The 17870-nt window shown below is 38.8% G+C and overlaps 1 protein-coding gene and 1 pseudogene across 2 annotated transcripts in view; both read left to right on the top strand.

The window, feature by feature from the left end:
• DNAH8 (dynein axonemal heavy chain 8) overlaps nucleotides 1-17870 on the top strand; it is a 319103-nt gene that overhangs the window by 20077 nt on the left and 281156 nt on the right. For both annotated transcript variants that reach the window (XM_070361456.1, XM_070361457.1), the window contains exons 9-11: nucleotides 5085-5192; nucleotides 7526-7627; nucleotides 16421-16567. In XM_070361456.1, coding sequence (XP_070217557.1) covers nucleotides 5085-5192; nucleotides 7526-7627; nucleotides 16421-16567 — 357 coding nt within the window. The remainder of the gene's footprint in view (nucleotides 1-5084; nucleotides 5193-7525; nucleotides 7628-16420; nucleotides 16568-17870) is intronic.
• Nucleotides 8408-11275, top strand: LOC138985095 (dnaJ homolog subfamily C member 2-like; annotated as a pseudogene).

The following is a 17870-nucleotide window of genomic DNA, read 5'->3' as shown; positions in this document are numbered from 1 at the left end:
TACCACGCTCCTCCATCCATGGGATTTTGCAGGCAAGAGTACTGGAGTGGGGTGCCATTGCCTTCTCTGAAAGCCAGATAAGGATACCTCAAAAAAAAAAATTACAGGTCAATATCCCTGATGAAGATAGATGTAAAAATTCTCAACAAAACAATAGCAAGCCAAATTCCACAGCACATTAAAAGAATCACACACTATGACCAAGGGGGATTTATTTCTGGAATGCACAGATGGTTCAACATATGCCAGTCAATAAATGTGATACCTCATGTTAGCAGAATGAAAGATAAAAATCATGTGATTATCAATAGATGCAGAAAAAGCATTTGACAAAATACTATAAAAATTCTCAATAAATTGGGTATGGTAGGAATGTACCTCAACATAATAAAAGAATATATATTCTTTAAAAATCATATAAAAATAAAATAATAAGCATGCTGAAAGAGAATATATATGAATATTATAATGTTCTGTGTACTTTTCTATATATTTAAAACTTTTCACTATAAAAAGTAAACTTGGAAGAAAATGACAATGCTTTTTATTGTTACCAAGACTTCAGAGTTGGAAGGAAAGTTATGAGCAGCCTAGATAGCATATTCAAAAGCAGAGACATTACTTTGCCAGCAAAGGTTCATCTAGTCAAGGCTATGGTTTTTCCTGTGGTCACGTATGGATGTGAGAGTTGGACTGTGAAGAAGGCTGAGCGCCGAAGAATTGATGCTTTTGAACTGTGGTGTTGGAGAAGACTCTTGAGAGTCCCTTGGACTGCAAGGAGATCCAACCAGTCCACTCTGAAGGAGATCAGGCCTGGGATTTCTTTGGAAGGAATGATGCTAAAGCTGAAACTCCAGTACTTTGGCCACCTCATGCGAAGAGTTGACTCATTGGAAAAGACTCTGATGCTGGGAGGGATTGGGGGCAAGAGGAGAAGGGGACGGCAGAGGATGAGATGGCTGGATGGCATCACTGACTCGATGGACATGAGTCTGAGTGAACTGCAGGAGTTGGTGATGGGCAGGGAGGCCTGGCGTGCTGCGATTCATGGGGTCGCAAAGAGTCGGACACGACTGAGCAACTGATCTGATCTGAATTTCAACATCATGATTCAAAAGACTTGTTTAAAACTATATATTTTCAAGTCATTTAGTTTTGGTTTTATTTCTTTTCATCCTAGTAATTTTAAAAACTTTGTTCAGTGAGGATGAGGGCTGATGTTATTTCTCAGTTTATTCCATTTTTTTTTGTTGTTTTCCTTAATCATTGATAATGACATTCAAATGATTTAATTCTACCCAAGAGTAGAAATGTTAAGCAGACTGGTGACCCACCCTTCACATTCACACATAAGATCATATGGAAATTGTATAAAATAGAGAAAAAAAGCTTTGTTAAGTTGCTCTAGCCATGGATGTACTTCATTATTATTGTTATTTTGTTATTATTGAGCTTCTGACATTCTTTGATGCAGGAATATTTTGAACATTATCTTTTAAAATTAGTGAAGTACTATCAGTATTAGGTCTTATAATTTCTTCCCCCTCATAAGCCATTTCTGTGGTTTTAAAAATTCTTTTTTTCCCCTTCATTTTCTTTATTCTCATTAAAAGCAGTTGCTGTTAAGTTTGTAACTGCCCGTTGAGCAGGAAAAGTGGATGAATATGCTTCTATTTCTTGTTGATAAAATTTTATGAATTTTGTTTCATGTTTTCATCCTGGTATTGTGCTATAGGCGTATCTACTCTTATCTATTATATATATATAAAATGTCTAAACTCTATGTATAGTCAAGAACTGTGCACCCATGAGCTATTATTATAAATAATAATGCTTAAAGGGCATTTTCCTGGTGGGCCCATTTGATATAATCCCTAGGCCTTTTCCATTCTTTATAAGGTTGCCTTATTGAGGGTGGAAGGAATTCTAGGCATATTTTCATTAGAATCTTGTTGATCTACAGATAACGATATAATATGAAAAGTGATGATATTAATTTTCATAAGCCACATAAAATTGATTTAATTATGTCTTGATGCTTTTGAACTGTGGTGTTGGAGAAGACTCTTGAGAGTCCCTTGGACTGCAAGGAGATCCAACCAGTCCATCCTAAAGGAGATCAATCCTGGGTGTTCATTGGAAGGACTGATGTTGAAGCTGAAACTCCAATACTTTGGCCACCTGATGCGAAGAGCTGACTCATTTGAAAAGACCCTGATGCTGGGAAAGATTGAGGGCAGGAGGAGAAGGGGACGACAGAGGATGAGATGGTTGGATGGCACCACTGACTCAATGGACATGGAGTTGACTGGACTCTGGGAGTTGGTGATAGACAGGGAGGCCTGGTGTGCTGCGGTTGATGGGGTCACAGAATCAGACACGACTGAGCGACTGAACTGAACTGATGTCATGGTTACACCTCATACCTATGACATGTAGTACCCTCATCAGTGGTTGTTTTTCCTGGTTTTATTTATTCCACCACCATTAAAAAAATCTTTTTATATATTTTAAATTGTCCTAGCAATTAAAAGGCAAACTACTAGAGGTCAGGAATACCACTGACCTTATCTGTTCTTCCATAGTGATTTGCATCAAGGTTAAAGACAGGATCTCAAAATCTCAGGCACATAGCTATGCTTATATTACAGCTGTGGGACTTGGACAAGGTACTTCTCCACATTTCTGTTTTCTCATTTGCAAAATGGGAATAGTTAATACTTTATAGATTCTGACTCATTTTTTCACATTTTCACATTTCACATTCAATGTACTCAGAGTACATTTTATAGTCAGTCAAGTTTTATGAATCATTGTGAACATGACACCATCTGAGATTATTAGTTCTTTCCTGGGAGGGTAGTGTATGTTTTGGTTTGGGTACTGTTGGTGTGAATTCAGATGGCAGTGAGTGAGCACCAGCTTGTGGTACAAAATCTCAGAAGAGTTTATTTTCCATCTCCTCCCAAAGAGCAGGATTGGGACACGTAGGCTTTGCTCCTATCTTTCTTCATGGCTTGTTAATTTCATGCATAGTTTGGTGGCTTAGTTTTTTGTGGGAGTTAGACTCCCTGTCTTGAGCATCCCACCCCGCTTTCTTCAGTTCAGTTCAGTCGCTCAGTTGTGTCCGACTCTTTGTGACCCTGTGGACTGCAGCATGCCAGGCTTCCCTGTCCATCACCAACTCCTGGAGCTTACTCAAACTTGTGTCCATCAAGTTGGTGATGCTATCCAACCATCTCACCCTCTATCATCCCCGTCTCCTTCCGCCTTCAATCTTTCCCAGCATCAGGGTCTTTTCCAATGAGTCAGTTCTTTGCATCAGGTGGCCAACATATTGGACTTTCTGTCCTTCCAATGAATATTCAGAACTGATTTCCTTTAAGATTGACTGGTTTGATGTCTTCTGCAACACCACAGTTCAAAAGCATAATTTCTTTGGCGCTCAGCTTTCTTTATGGTCCAACTCTCAGGTCCATACATGACTAGTGGAAAAACCATAGCTTTGACTAGATGGACCTTTGTCGGCAAAGTAATGTCTCTGCTTTTTAATATGCTGTCTAGGTTGGTCATAGCTTTTCTTCCAAGGAGCAAGCATCTTTTAACTGCACGTCTGCAGTCACAATCTATAGTGATTTTGGAGCCCAAAAGAATAAAGTCTGACACTGTTTCCATTGTTTCCCCATATATTTGCCATGAAGTGATGGGACTGGATGCCATCATCTTAATTTTCTGAATGTTGAGTTTTAAGCCAGCTTTTTTACTCTCCTCTTTCACTTTCATCAAGAGGCTCTTTAGTTCTTCTTTGCTTTCTGCCATAAGGGTGGTGTCATCTGTGTATCTGAGGTTATTGATATTTCTCCTGGCAATCTTGATTCCAGCTTGTGCTTCATCAAGCCTGGCATTTTGTATGATGTATCTGCATATAAGTTAAATAAACAGGGTGACAATATACAGCCTTGACATACTCCTTTCCTGATTTGGATCCAGTCTGTTGATCCATGTCCAGTTCTAACTGCTGTCTCTTGACCCTCATGCAGATTTCTCAGGAGTGAGGTCAGGTGGTCTGGTATTCCTGTCTCTTTAAGAATTTTCCACAGTTTGTTGTGATCCACACAGACAAAGGCTTTGGTATAATCAATAAAGCAGAAGTAAATGTTTTTCTGGAACTCTCTTGCTTTTTCTCCCCCTTTCTTAGTAGCACCTAAAGCAGCAGTGCAGTCTTACAATCAGTGATGTTTTAGATCCGATGAAATCAAACCTGCCCTAAAGGGTCATTGTCAGCATAAATCTAGATAATATGTGAAGCTCTCTGCTTAGTGCCTGGTGCATAGTAACCTTTCAATATATGTTACCAGTAGTTTGATATCTCAGATGCACTTGCTCTGCTTTGATCCATGCCATTCTACTTGTTTCCATTGTTTGTTTGCGTCTTTCCCACGCTGCCTTGACCTCCTCCAGGATAGTTTCCTTATATTTGGAATTCTGTCAGTACTGTTAGAACTTGGTAGCACTTCCTAGGCTTGCTGATAGGCGAATTGAATCGAATAACCAATAACCAGCTTTTCAACCATACATTAGTCATTTTACCCATCAAGATATCAGTTTTTTCATCTTTAAAAAGAACAACTTGAGCTGTTAATCCTTAAATAACTTTCACTTACAAAATCTTTTCTTTAAACAACAACACAATTTTTTTTTTAAGGCCATGTCATATGGCTTGCAGCATCTTAGTTCCCTAACCAGGGATTAAACCCAGGACCCCTGCAGTGGAAGTGCCAAGCTTTAACCACTGAACTGCCAGGAAATTTGCATAAATAAAACCTGAAGTTTACATGTACAGAAAAGTTGCAATGATAGTACAGAATTCTCTTCACCTAATTTCTCCTGTGAATACCTTGCATTACCTTGGCACATTTGTCAAAACTGATGTCTCTGTTTCAGTATCCTGTCAAGGATACCACTTGGCATTGAGTAAAATGTTACACTATTTTATGTAAGTTTAGAGTTTTGAATATTATAGCTTTCTGGTTATTAAAAATATGAACATATGGTGGAATTCACTTGCTATATTTCAATTTTAGGTTTCCATGGCACATGGGATACAAAATTTGATAAATGCCATCAGAATGATTCACAGTGTGTCCAGGTACTATAATACTTCTGAGAGAATGACCTCATTGTTTATCAAGGTGAGTTTCAAGGGAAGAAGCCACACATGTAACCCTGTGAAAAAGTTAGCAGTGCTTTCCATTTGAGCCAGAGAAGGGAAAAGGGAAATTCTGGATTTTCGTACTTTGTGGACAAGAAAAGAAAGATGTTGCCTGGAGTCAGTTGTACTTAATTGAAGGGGGACTTTTCTGCTTGTCAGAGGTAAGTGCCCAAGACTTGTTTAAATGTATCTGATGATTTTCTAATTTAGTTATTCCAAATAGTTTTGCATAAGAGGTAAAAGTTGGGTGTTTTGTTGCTAATGCTTCTTAGCTACTTCTATGTACACTGTGGTTTATGTAAAATCTTACCATGTAGTGTCATTTGATTAATTGTTTTAAATAATTGAAAAAATTATCCAAGAAACACATGAATAGAATTTACTTGTAAATAATTCAAGCAGAACAGAACAGTCACATTTCAACCTTTGTTTTTTAAATCAAAGGATAGGTTTAATCATTCATTATCTATGTCCCAAACGTGGCAAGAACCTTAGGAGACTTTTCCATTGCTTGTCTTCCTCCTTGCTGCATGTTCCACATGGAGAATGCTAGTTTCATGTTATTGTTGCTATTTTTTTCAACATTATGAGTCAACAGGTGTTCAGACTGAAATCTAAGTATTGCTAGGTTCTTGGATCTGTGTTGTGATTTCCACGTCTTCCTTTGTCTTGGATTTAGTATTTCTTTTGCTGAAAAAAATTCTTAAGTAATTCTTCCAGAGGGGGTCTCTGTGGTGAGCCCCTTGAGTTCCTGCCTGTCTGAAAATTGCTTCATTTTGTCCTACCACTCAAATGTTAGTTTGGGTTTCTTAAGTTCAATGTAATTTTTTCCTGGAACTTGGAAGATGCCATTGTGTTCTATGTTGTATCTTGCTGCTCTTCCTTTGTAGGAAACCTATTTTATTCTCATAGGAAGATTTTAGGATTTTTTCCTTTATTCTTGAACTTCTAAAATTTCAAAGTAATGCTCTTTTTACATTTATCTTGTTCTATACTTGCTGACGGAGAAGGCAATGGCACCCCACTCCAGTACTCTTGCCTGGAAAATCCCATGGATGGAGGACCCTGGTAGGCTGCAGTCCATGGGGTCACTAAGAGTCGGACACGACTAAACGATTTCACTTTAACTTTTCACTTTCATGCATTGGAGAAGGAAATGGCAACCCACTCCAGTGTTCTTGCCTGGAGAATCCCAGGGACGGGGGAGCTTGGTGGGCTGCCGTCTATGGGGTCGCACAGAGTCGGACACGACTGAAGCGACTTAGCAGCAGCAGCAGCATACTTGCTGAGTTTATTTTACTTCAAAAAGACTGTCGTCTCTCTTCTTTTGGGGGAACTTTTCCTCTTTACTCCCGATTATATCCACCTATACAATTTATTCCCTTTTCTTGAATCTAAAATCTATATTTTTTAATTATGATCTTTTTGGTCCATCTTTGTCCTTTGACCTTTCAGCTCACTCACTGCCTCTTCATTTATATCCCAATTACTGGTCAATGCAAATTTCAGTTTCCAAGTTTTTTTGTTGTTTCCTTTTCATGGTGTAAAAATCCTCTCATATCTTTTTCACGAACTAATTTAGTTAAAGCCATTTAAAAAGATTTTACGCATATCTTTTCTGTATTTTCTCTCTTTGTTGAATTTAATGTTTCTGTCACCATGTCTGTTTTCTTCAGTTGCTTGATGATTCTTGGTTGTCTGCCCATCTTTGTATTTGAGATTCCTGATTTGCCTCTGGGTTTTGTTTATTTTGTCTGTCTCCTGTGAGTAAGGGGCATAACCTACTGTTGGAAGGGAGTGGGAGTAGCTTTCTCTCTGATCTGTCCTCTTGAGGGTGCAGTAGCTACTTTGGTCACAGCTCTCCGAGGCCGTGGTCTGCTTATCGGTTCATCCTTTCAGCATATGGCACTGTTGCCTGCTGTACGAGTTGCTCCAAATTCAGTGTTCAGGGTTACAGCTAAGGGTCACCTCACATTGGAGAAGGCAATGGCACCTCACTCCAGTACTCTTGCCTGGAAAATCCCATGGATGGAGGAGCCTGGTAGGCTGCAGCCCATGGGGTTGCTAAGAGTCGGGCACAACTGAACGACTTCACTTTCACTCCTCACTTTCATGCATTGGAGAAGGAAATGGCAACCCACTCCAGTGTTCTTGCCTGGAGAATCCCAGGGACGGGGGAGCCTGGTGGGCTGCCGTCTATGGGGTCGCACAGAGTCGGACACGACTGAAACGACTTAGCAGCAGCATGTTTTAAAAAAACTTGTTTTATTTCTTTCTCTATATATAGTTATTTTGGACTTATATTTATTTTAGGTAACCAACCAAATGGTGACAGCATGTAAAGCATATATTACTGATGGGGGAACTAATCATGTTTGGGATCAGGAAACACCAGTGGTACTAAAGAAAATTCAGGTTTGTACAAGTATTTTTATTTTCTTAAATCTTTTAACCATCTGGCTCAATTTTGTTTACTTTTTTCATTGATAAAGTATGCTAGCTTTGAAAAAGTATTGTACAGAGTAGCATGAGCAAATAAAAAGAACTTCATTAAAATTATCCACTTCCCTTTATGTTTAGTGCTCCTGGTAGGGCACCATTTAATCCTCAGCTTCTCCATGGCTGCCTGTATCAAACACCTCTTGTGTACTCTTACGTATGCTCTGACCACTCCTCTTATTCCATCCCCTGTTAGATTTCATTTTCTTGCCTTTTTCATTGGCTGGGACTGTCATACATCCTTAAGTAGATCTTGTGATAGTTGGCATCTTATTCTGATCTTCTTTTGGAAGAAAATCCTTCTAACATTTCCCCATTTGGTTTGATGCTTTAGTGCATCATTGATTAGATTCCAGGAAGTTTTACTCCTAATTTTGGTTACTAGGAGATATTATTAAAAGTTATGAATGGGTTTTGAAAAAAGTTTTTATGCACTTATTCATCGAGGAGGTTATAAAATTTTTCTCCTTAATCTGTTAACAGATGACATTTTAAAAAAATTTTTTATTGCAAGATATTTGCTTTACAATATTGTGCTGGTTTCTGCCATACATCAACATCAATCGGTCACAGGTATACATATGTCCCCTCCCTCGTGAACCTCCTTCCCATCTCCCAACCGATCCCACCCTTCTAGGTTGTCATAGAGCACTGGATTGAGCTCCTTGTGTATTTGAGTCAGTCCTAAAGAGGGGGATGAACCTAGAGCCTATCGTACAGAGTGAAGCAAGTTAGAAAGAGAAAGATGGATATTGTATATTAACACATGTGTATGGAATCTAGAAAGATGGTACCAATGAAGCTATTTGCAGGGCAGCAATGGAAGCACAGACAGAACAGACTTGTGGACATAGTGTGGGAGGGAGAGGGTGGGCGGACTGAGAGAGTGGCTTCGGTTCAGTTCAGTTCAGTTCAGTTGCTCAGTCATGTCCAACTCTTTGCAACCCCAAGGACTGCAGCACACCAGGCCTCCCTGTCCATCACCAACTCCGGGAGCTTGCTCAAATTCATGTCCATCGAGTCAGTGATACCATCCAACCATCTCATCCTCTGTCGTCCCCTTCTCCTCCCACGTTGAATCTTTCCCAGCATCAGGGTCTTTTCAAATGAGTCAGCTCTTTACATCAGGTGGCCAAAGTATTGGAGTATAGCTTAGATGACATTTTTAAGTTATCTAGAATGAAACTATTCTGATATCCCTAGGGTAAACTAACTTATGGTGTAATTATCTTTTTAAAGACATTCTTAAATTCACTTTGCTACACTTTTCTGTAGGACCTTTTGCAACTATACTCATGAGAGAGATAGCCTGTAAATTTTTTTTTCTCACAGTATCCTTGTCAGTGTTTCTGGCACTAAGTTTTCAGAATGAATATGACTGAAGGAGAGAAAGAAAGTACTCCCATCTTTTCCAGTCTCTGGAGGAGTCAGTAGAAAATCAAAGCAATCTGTTATTTTGAAAGTCTGAAAGAAATGACCATACCAGGAAGTCTCCAACTGGAAGTGGTTTGCTTTCTTCATGTGCTTGATCCTGGGCTCTGTAGAGTTAAGGTGGGAGGCTGAGACTGGGAGGCAGAGCAAGAAAGGACGCTCGATGCCCGCCCCTAGGACACGAACTGCTGTGCTCGCAGGGTGGGTCCTGAGCACTGCCATCACCACACTGTGACCTTTCAACCAGAGGACAAGGAAGAGGGGTCAGAGGAAACAGGAGATGAGGAATTGCAATTAGAGTAGTTTCTCTTCCTGAAAACACTTAAACCCAAAGACTGGAAGTACCAGAATCATTATGCAGTTTTTGGACAGAGACAGACGAAAGCAGCATGTAAAGCAGCGGTTTTAAAACAGTACCCAAAGAGCTGGTGAGCCATTTAAAGAAGGAGATAATGACAACTGCACTTGCATAAATAGAGCTTATGAAATATCTGATTCAGTGAAAAGAGGAGAAATTAAGAATATAGTTCTTGCTTTTGATAACTCAGTTCCTTCTAGAAGTGAAGCAACGGATACTTTCTTCTAAATGTTTTCCCAAGTGTTTGAAATGTATTCCAGGTGGTAAAAAAGAAAATGTAAACCTAATGATATGCATTCATCCTTTTTGTAGAGGCATTTTATTCCTGCTGGTATAATTTTTATTCTTGGAGAGAGTTTTCTTATTTAAATGAAGGGGAAAAAAAGCAGAATGTCATGATAAGAAGAGAGAGATTGAAAAGCAGAACAGAGCAACAAGGGCACAAAGAAAAAAGAAGAAATGAATGGAAGGTCAGTTGCTAATGCATATAACTGTGATGCAAGAAGAAAAACAGAAGGAAAAATGAAGAAGAAAGAAGCTAAAGAAAATAGAGATGAGCTCAATTAGGAGCTGTTTGGGTAACTAAGGAGAAAGAAGAGGAAGTTTGTCAAAATGCATTACTGGCAAAGAAGAAAAAAGATATCCAGGGAAAAAAGCCATTAAGAGGGAAAGGCAATATCAAATCATTATGTTTTACACATGGAACTAATATAATGTTGTGTGTGCATGCTAAGTTGCTCAGTCACGTGCAACTCTTTGCAACCCTGTGGACCATAGGCCACCAGGCTCCTCTGTCCGTGGGATTCTCCAGGCAAGGATACTGGAGTGGGTTGCCATGCCCCCCTCCAGGGGATCTTCCCAACGCAGGGATGGGACCCGTGTCTCTTTATGTCTCCTGTATTGGCAGGTGGGTTCTTTACCACTAGCGCCACCTGATGTAATGTTATATGTCAACTATATCTCCATAAGAAAAGGGAAAGGTAGCAAAAACTGCAAAATTCACGGAGGACCTGGAATCACATTTCCGATGATGAGATGAAGACTAAGTAATGGAAGAAGTGGAAAAGCGTGGCGATACCCTTGAACTTGCAAGCTTGCTGTACTTAAGTGAGAAACTCACATCACCTACAAAAGAAATAGGAATGATCGCTCTGGCAAAACAGATAGAAGAAAACGAGCAAAGTAGAAGAGAAAGGAAGTTGAGTATGTGCCAAGTATCTAAGAATGCAGAGACATCAACTGTTGCAGGTGGAAATGACAGTAAAAAATGGTCAGAAGAGAACTGATCTGCAATTGCTAATTAAATCTGTGAGCCTCTTCCTTGCTGGGACGAAGTCAAGATGGGAAGTTATTGCCAATTACGTGAATGTGTATTCTACTTCTGGGAGTCAAGAAAACTACCAAAGATTTCATTGGCAAAGAAGAGTCTCTAAACACTTGGCCATCATCGAAAAGATGGCATACTGTATGGAGAGGAGCCTCAAATTGTCAGTACCTTGAAGTGCTGAAGGTTCTGTCAGCACCTTCAGAACAATTTGAAAATCCACGTGCAGATTTCACGTCTTGACAACAGAAGAACAGAAGCTTTTGGAACAAACTTTGAAAATGTATTTACTGGGTAGTAAATACACCTGAAAGATGGGGAAAAATAGCAGAAGCAGTATCTGACATGACAAAAAGGACTACCAAAATGACATATGAAACTTGCTAAGATGGTGAAAGCAAAGAATGATGCTCAAGAACAAGTGCTGAATTCAGATAGAGCCATGAAATGACATAATGACAGACTGTTGTATGTGCATTTAAAAAATAAAATGACACGTTGAGTTGAGTTGAGCTCAGTCACTCAGTCATGCCCGACTCTTTTTGACCCCATGCCCTGCAGCACTCCAGGCTTCCCTGTCCATCACCAACTCTTGGAGCTTACTCAAACTCATGTCCATCAAGTCGGTGATGCCATCCAGCCATCTCATCCTCTGTCTTCCCCTTCTCCTCCCACCTTCAATCTTTCCCAGCATCAGGGTCTTTTCTAGTGAGTCAGTTCTTCACATCAGGTGGCCAAAGTATCAGAATTTCAACTTCAGCACCAGTCCTTCCAATGAATGTTCAGGACTGATTTTCTTTAGGATGGACTGGTTTGATATTCTTGCAGTCCAAGGGACTCTCAAGAGTCTTTTCCAACACCACAGTTCAAAAGCATCAATTCTTCGGCACTCAGATTTTTTTATAATCCAACTCTTACATCCATACATGACTAATGGAAAAACCATAGCTTTGACTAGACAGACCTTTGTTGGCAAAGTAATGTCTCTGCTTTTTAATATGCTGTCTAGGTTGGTCAGAGCTTTTCTACCAAGGATCAGGCATCTTTTAATTTCATGACTGCAGTCACAATCTGCAGTGATTTTGGAGCCCAAGAAAATAAACTCTCTCACTGTTTCCATTGCTTCCCCATCTATTTGCCATGAAGTGATGGGATCAGATGCCATGATCTTAGTTTTCCGAATGTTGAGTTTTAAGCCAACTTTTTTCACTGTCATCTTTCACTTTCATCAAGAGGCTTTTTAGTTCCTCTTAGCTTTCTGCCATAAGGGTGGTGTCATCTGTGTATCTAAGGTTATTGATATTTCTCCTGATAATCTTGATTCCAGCTTGTGCTTCATCCAGCCTAGCATTTCACGTGATGTACTCTGCATATAAGTTAAATAAGCAGGGTGACAATATACAGCCTTGATATACTCCTTTCCAAATTTGGAACCAGTCTGTTGTTCCATGTCCAGTTCTAACTGTTGCTTCTTGACCTGCATACAGATATCTCAGGAAATGGGTCAGGTGGTCTGGTATTCCCATCTCTTTAAGAATTTTCAGTTTGTTGTGATCTACACAGTCAAAGGCTTTGGTGTAGTCAATAAAGCAGAAGTAGATGTTTTTCTGGAACTCTTGCTTTTTTGATGATCAAACGGATGTTGACAATTTGATCTCTGGTTCCTCTACCTTTTCTAAATCCAGCTTGAACATCTGGAAGTTCACAGTTCATGTACTGTTGAAACCTGGCTTGGAGAATTTTAAGCATTACTTTGCTAGCGTGTGAGATGAGTGCAATTGTGTGGTAGTTTGAGCATTCCTTGTCATTGCCTTTCTTTGGGATTGGGATAAAAACTGACCTTTTCCAGTCCTGTGGCCACTGCTGAGTACTATAAAACTGCAAGTACTATACAAAAAAAATATCTGGACAGAACTCATGTAACTCATTGAGCTTGAGTTTTTTGTGGAATTTCCTTTTCTTATCATTAAAATTTTTAAAATTGTGATAAAATATACACAATGTAAAATTTACTGTTTTAACTGTTTTAAAATTTGTGGTTCAGTGGCATTAAGCACATTCACAATATTGTGTAACCATTACCACTATCAATTTCTGGAATGTTTCCATCTCCACAGACTGAGATTCTATATCTATTAAATAGCAACTTATTCCCTGTCTCCAAGCCCCTGGTCATCTCTGTTCTGCTTTCTGTCTCCATGTATTTGTCTATTCTAGGTTTTTTATATAGAATCAGGCAGTATTTGTCCTTCAGTGCTGGTGTCTTTTTTTAACATAACATGTTTTCAAAGTTCATATTGTGGCATGTATTAGAATTTCATTTTTTTTAATGGCTGAGTATTATTCCATTGTGTGGATATACCACATTTTGTTTATTGATTCATCTTTTGATAGACATTTGGGTTGTTACCACTTTCTGACTATTGTGAATAATGCTGATATGATCACTGTTGTGTAATGATCTCTTTGAGTCTCTTTATTTTGAGTATATACCTAAAAATGGAATTGCTGGATCATATGCAATTATATATTTAACTTTTTGCACAACCATTAGGCTGTTTTCTATAGCTGCTGTTCCATTTTACGTTCTCACCAGCAATACATGAGAGTTCTGGTTTCTCCACATCCACACCAGTGCTTGTTATTTTTTCTTTTTCTTTTTTGATAATAGCATCCTAATGCCTGTGAAATGTTATCCCATTGTGTTTTGATTTGCATTTCCCTAATGTCTAGTAATAGTTGAGCATATTTTCAAATACATATTGGCAATTTGTATATTTTCCTTGGAGAAATAGCTTTCAAATCCTTTACTCACTTTTGAACTGAGTTGTTCTGCTTTTGTTCAGTTGTAAGAGTTCTTTACATATTCTAGATATTAGTCCCTGGCATATATTTTAAAAAAATACATAGTTTCATTTTTTTAAAAACTAATTTTTTGACTTTTATTTCATTTATTCTTGAGTCAGTTTGGTAAGTTTATATTTTTGAGGAATTTATTCAAGTTTTCTAAAATTTGTAAATTATTGTTATAATGTTGATAATATCTTATTATTATATAATATAATATATATTATTATTATATATAATTATAATAATATATTATTATTGCTTTATTATATACTATGTCCGCTTATTCATTAACAGTATTACTTATCTTTTTCCATTGTCTTCTTAATCATTCTTGCTCACTCAATCCTCAGATTCAAAACAACCCATACTCTTTCTGGAAGTTTAATCATTTCTGTTGTTGTTGTTGTTATTTTTTGGATTCCATGTTGCCCTCTAGAATTTCTCCAGTGTTAATTTTGGGAGTGGGAGGCAGAGATCACTCCCTCCAAGTTGACCTATTAGCAGGAGCCAGAACTCTTGACATAGAACTTAGCAATTTATTCTTATAATTCTTTTAATATCCTTCAGGTCACTAGCTATTTACCTACTGAATTAGAAATGAAAGTTTGGTTTTCTGAATTCTAGTTTAACCCAATTTCTATCACATTTGAAATCCTTTCAGGAGACTTCTACTGTATAGTTTTGGGGAATAATTTTCAAATGGGTTGGAAGAAACAATGGAAAGAATTATTATTTAGGACCTTATCTGTCCAACATGAAGGAATTTGTTAGTAGAGAAGAAATAATATGAAGTAATTTCTATTAGATGGCATATTCCAGGAGGATAAGGATATTATTCCTAGCATCTCAAGGAAGTTGAGTGAAAAATTATCAGTAACCTTGAAGAGTGTAAGATTTTGTTTTAGAGATTGAGATGGGGGGACTATCTCTTATAGTTAGAAGTAGGTGTGTGACTAGTTACAGAAACCTGAATGTTTATAGGAATCACCTGAGAAACTGGTTGAACATATGGATTTCTATGTCTCACTCACAGAAATTCTGATTTAGTGGCTGAAGGAGACAGAATAAAGATGTCCTCATCCTAATCCCTGGAATTTGTTACATTAAATGTCAAGGGGGAATTCAGATTGTAGGAGGAACTAAGGATGGGGAGGTTATCCTGGATGATCAAAGTGGGCCCAATGTAATCACATAGGTCCTTCTAGACTCAAGAGGGAGATGAAAGAGTCAGAGCCAGGGAGCTGACAGTATGTTAGAGATTTGACTGGACATTTGTGGCTTTGAAAAAGTTGAACATTTTTTAAAAGATGGTTTGGTTTGCTTGACATGACAGTGAGTTCCTACTGGAGACTGGTAACACTGTCCTCTCTTTTTGCCTGGCTGAACTGCCCAGTGGTATCCCAGTTCAGTTGCCCAGTCGTGTCCGACTCTTTGCGACCCCATAAACCGCAGCACGCCAGGCCTCCCTGTCCATCACCAACTGCCAGAGTCCACCCAAACCCATGTCCATTGAGTTGGTGATGCAGTCCAACCATCTCATCCTCTGTCATCCCCTTCTCCTCCTGCCTTCAATCTTTCCCAGCATCAGGGGCTTTTCAAACGAGTCAGCTCTTTGCATCAGGGGGCCAAAATATTAGAGTTTCAGCTTCAACATCAGTCCTTCCAAAGAACACCTAGGACTGATCTCCTTTAGGATGGAATGGTTGGACCTCCTTGCAGTCTAAGGGACCCTCAAGGGTCTTCTCCAACACCACAGTTCAAAAACATCAATTCTTTAGTGCTCAGCTTTGTTTATAGTCCAACTTTCACATCCATACATGACTACTGGAAAAACCATAGCCTTGACTAGACGGACCTTTGTTGACAAAGTAATGTCTCTGCTTTTCAATATGCAGTCATAACTTTCCTTCTAAGGAGTAAGTATCTTTTAATTTCATGGCTGCAATCACCATGTCCAGTGATTTTGGAGCCCCCCAAAATAAAATCAGCCACTGTTTCCCCATCTAGTCAAATATTAGGATTTCAGTAATGTATCCATCAAAGACTTTATGCTCTCCTTGTGGAGAAATGACAGTTGCATAATAAATTAGCACTACACAACCTTAATGTTTTTTATACCTGTATGTGAATAATGCTGATTAAAAGGTGCCAACTGAATAGATAATTGATAACAGAATTGATACATCATTTTTTACCTGAAAGTTCTAATTAGCCATGAAAATCTGACAACAAATAGTGTATATCATACTTTGATAAGGATAAGAGTTAAGGGGAAATAATGAGAATAAAGAAGATGAGAGAATGGCATTGAAACATGTATAATATCATATATGAAACGAGTCGCCAATCCAGGTTTGATGCACGATACTGGATGCTTGGGGCTGGTGCACTGGGATGACCCAGAGGGATGGTACAGGGAGGGAGGAGGGAAGAGGGTTCAGGATGGGGAACACGTGTATACCTGTGGCGGATTCATGTTGATATATGGCAAAACCAGTACAATATTGTAAAGTTAAAAAATAAAATAAAAAAATAAGATGAGAATATTTTGTAAAATAGAAAAAAATATATTGATTTTTCACAGACCTTTCTATATGTGAGCAGAGAACTTGAATTTTTAATGTTAGCAGCAACAGCCCTGTTGAGGGGCTGCTGTGATCAGTTCTGTGTGAGGATAGCAGTTTTGAATTTTTCACTTATGAACAAAAGGCTCACTATATATCACCCCGTTTTAAATCTCTCATAGGACTGCATTTTTCTATTCAAGGAATATCAGGCATCTTTTCATAAAACAAGGAAACAGATTTTAGAGTCCTCAGGGGAAAAATCTTTTGAGGTTTCAGAAATGTACATATTTGGAAAATTTGAAGCTTTCTGCAAAAGATTGGAGAAGGTAAGCAGCCACAGTTTTCACTGCCAACCATAGTGTTCCAGTTATTTCATACTTCATGTAGCATTGTTGAGATCTCTTATCTCACTATTGATCTGACTCATCCAATGTTACTCATAGATTGCTGCATTTTATTATAACTTATTTTTTCATTCCTAGTTACTGTCTTCTGCCAGTCACACAAAAGCTGTTGTAGACTTTCTCTTCTCTTGAGACCTCAACTCTGTCTTCACATATGGAGCTTGAACTCAAGTCTCTGCTCTTAGGCATCATAGCAGCTGAGAACAGGTGTGAGATGACATGTGTGCAGTACCTGGCAGAACCAGGTAGTTGTTTCATATCTGGATGTGTGGGTACCTTATCTTTCTAGGGCAGCATGTATGGTCTAACATAGACATTATGTGTGTACTGTCTTTGCTGGGCAGATGTGGATTAGAAACTTCTGCACCTTGGATCCATTCATTGTTTAGCACTGGCTGGAGAGAAGTGAGGTTTTGCCAGTGCATATAGGGCAGCCCATCCCAGGGTCTTCTTGCAGTCAGCCTTTGGAAAGCCTACAGATACCATCTAGGTACCATCCTCCCCATGCCCCCACCATTCTGCAAGCTCCCTAGGTCTTGGGAGTAGTTAGGGACCTGCTCATCATTTTTGGGACAATGGTGGGGACATTACGCAAGTTGAAGGGCATTTCCTAGGTATGCCAGGATGGGAAAGTATGGGTGCTGAACAGAACCAGGTTACTGAGTTGGGTCCTTCCTACATACTTCTATTGGTTCTGTTTTTGTTTATTTCTCTAGCATCTTTATTGTGATATAGTTCACATACCACATAATTTATTCATTTAAAGTGTTCAAGTCAATATTTTCTAATATATTCACAGGATTGTGCAACCATCACCACCATCTAATTTTACATTTCATTCCCACTAAAAGAAAACCCTGTGCCCATTAGCAATGATACCCCTTTCTCCCCTCTACCCAACCCTAAGCAACTGCTAATCTACTTTCTGTTTCTATAGATTTGCCTATTCTGGACGTTCCATATAAATGGAGTCATATAATATGTGCTCTTTTGTGACTGGCTCCTTTAGTTTAGTATGATGATTTCAAGCCTCATCTGTTTTGTAGCATTCCTCTTTATTGCAGAATAATATTCCATCATATGGGTATGTGTGCTTAGTTGCTCAGTCGTGTCTGACTCTTTGCAACCTCATGGACTGTAGCCCACCAGGCTCCTCTGTCCATGGGGATTCTCCAGGCAAGAATACTGGAGTGGGTTGCCATACCCTCCTCTCACATGGGTATAC

Source organism: Bos mutus, chromosome 23 (genome assembly GCF_027580195.1).
Source record: "Bos mutus isolate GX-2022 chromosome 23, NWIPB_WYAK_1.1, whole genome shotgun sequence".
Taxonomy (NCBI): domain Eukaryota; kingdom Metazoa; phylum Chordata; class Mammalia; order Artiodactyla; family Bovidae; genus Bos; species Bos mutus.
Note: the sequence above shows the minus strand (reverse complement) of the source record. Positions and strands in the feature narration are given on the sequence as shown.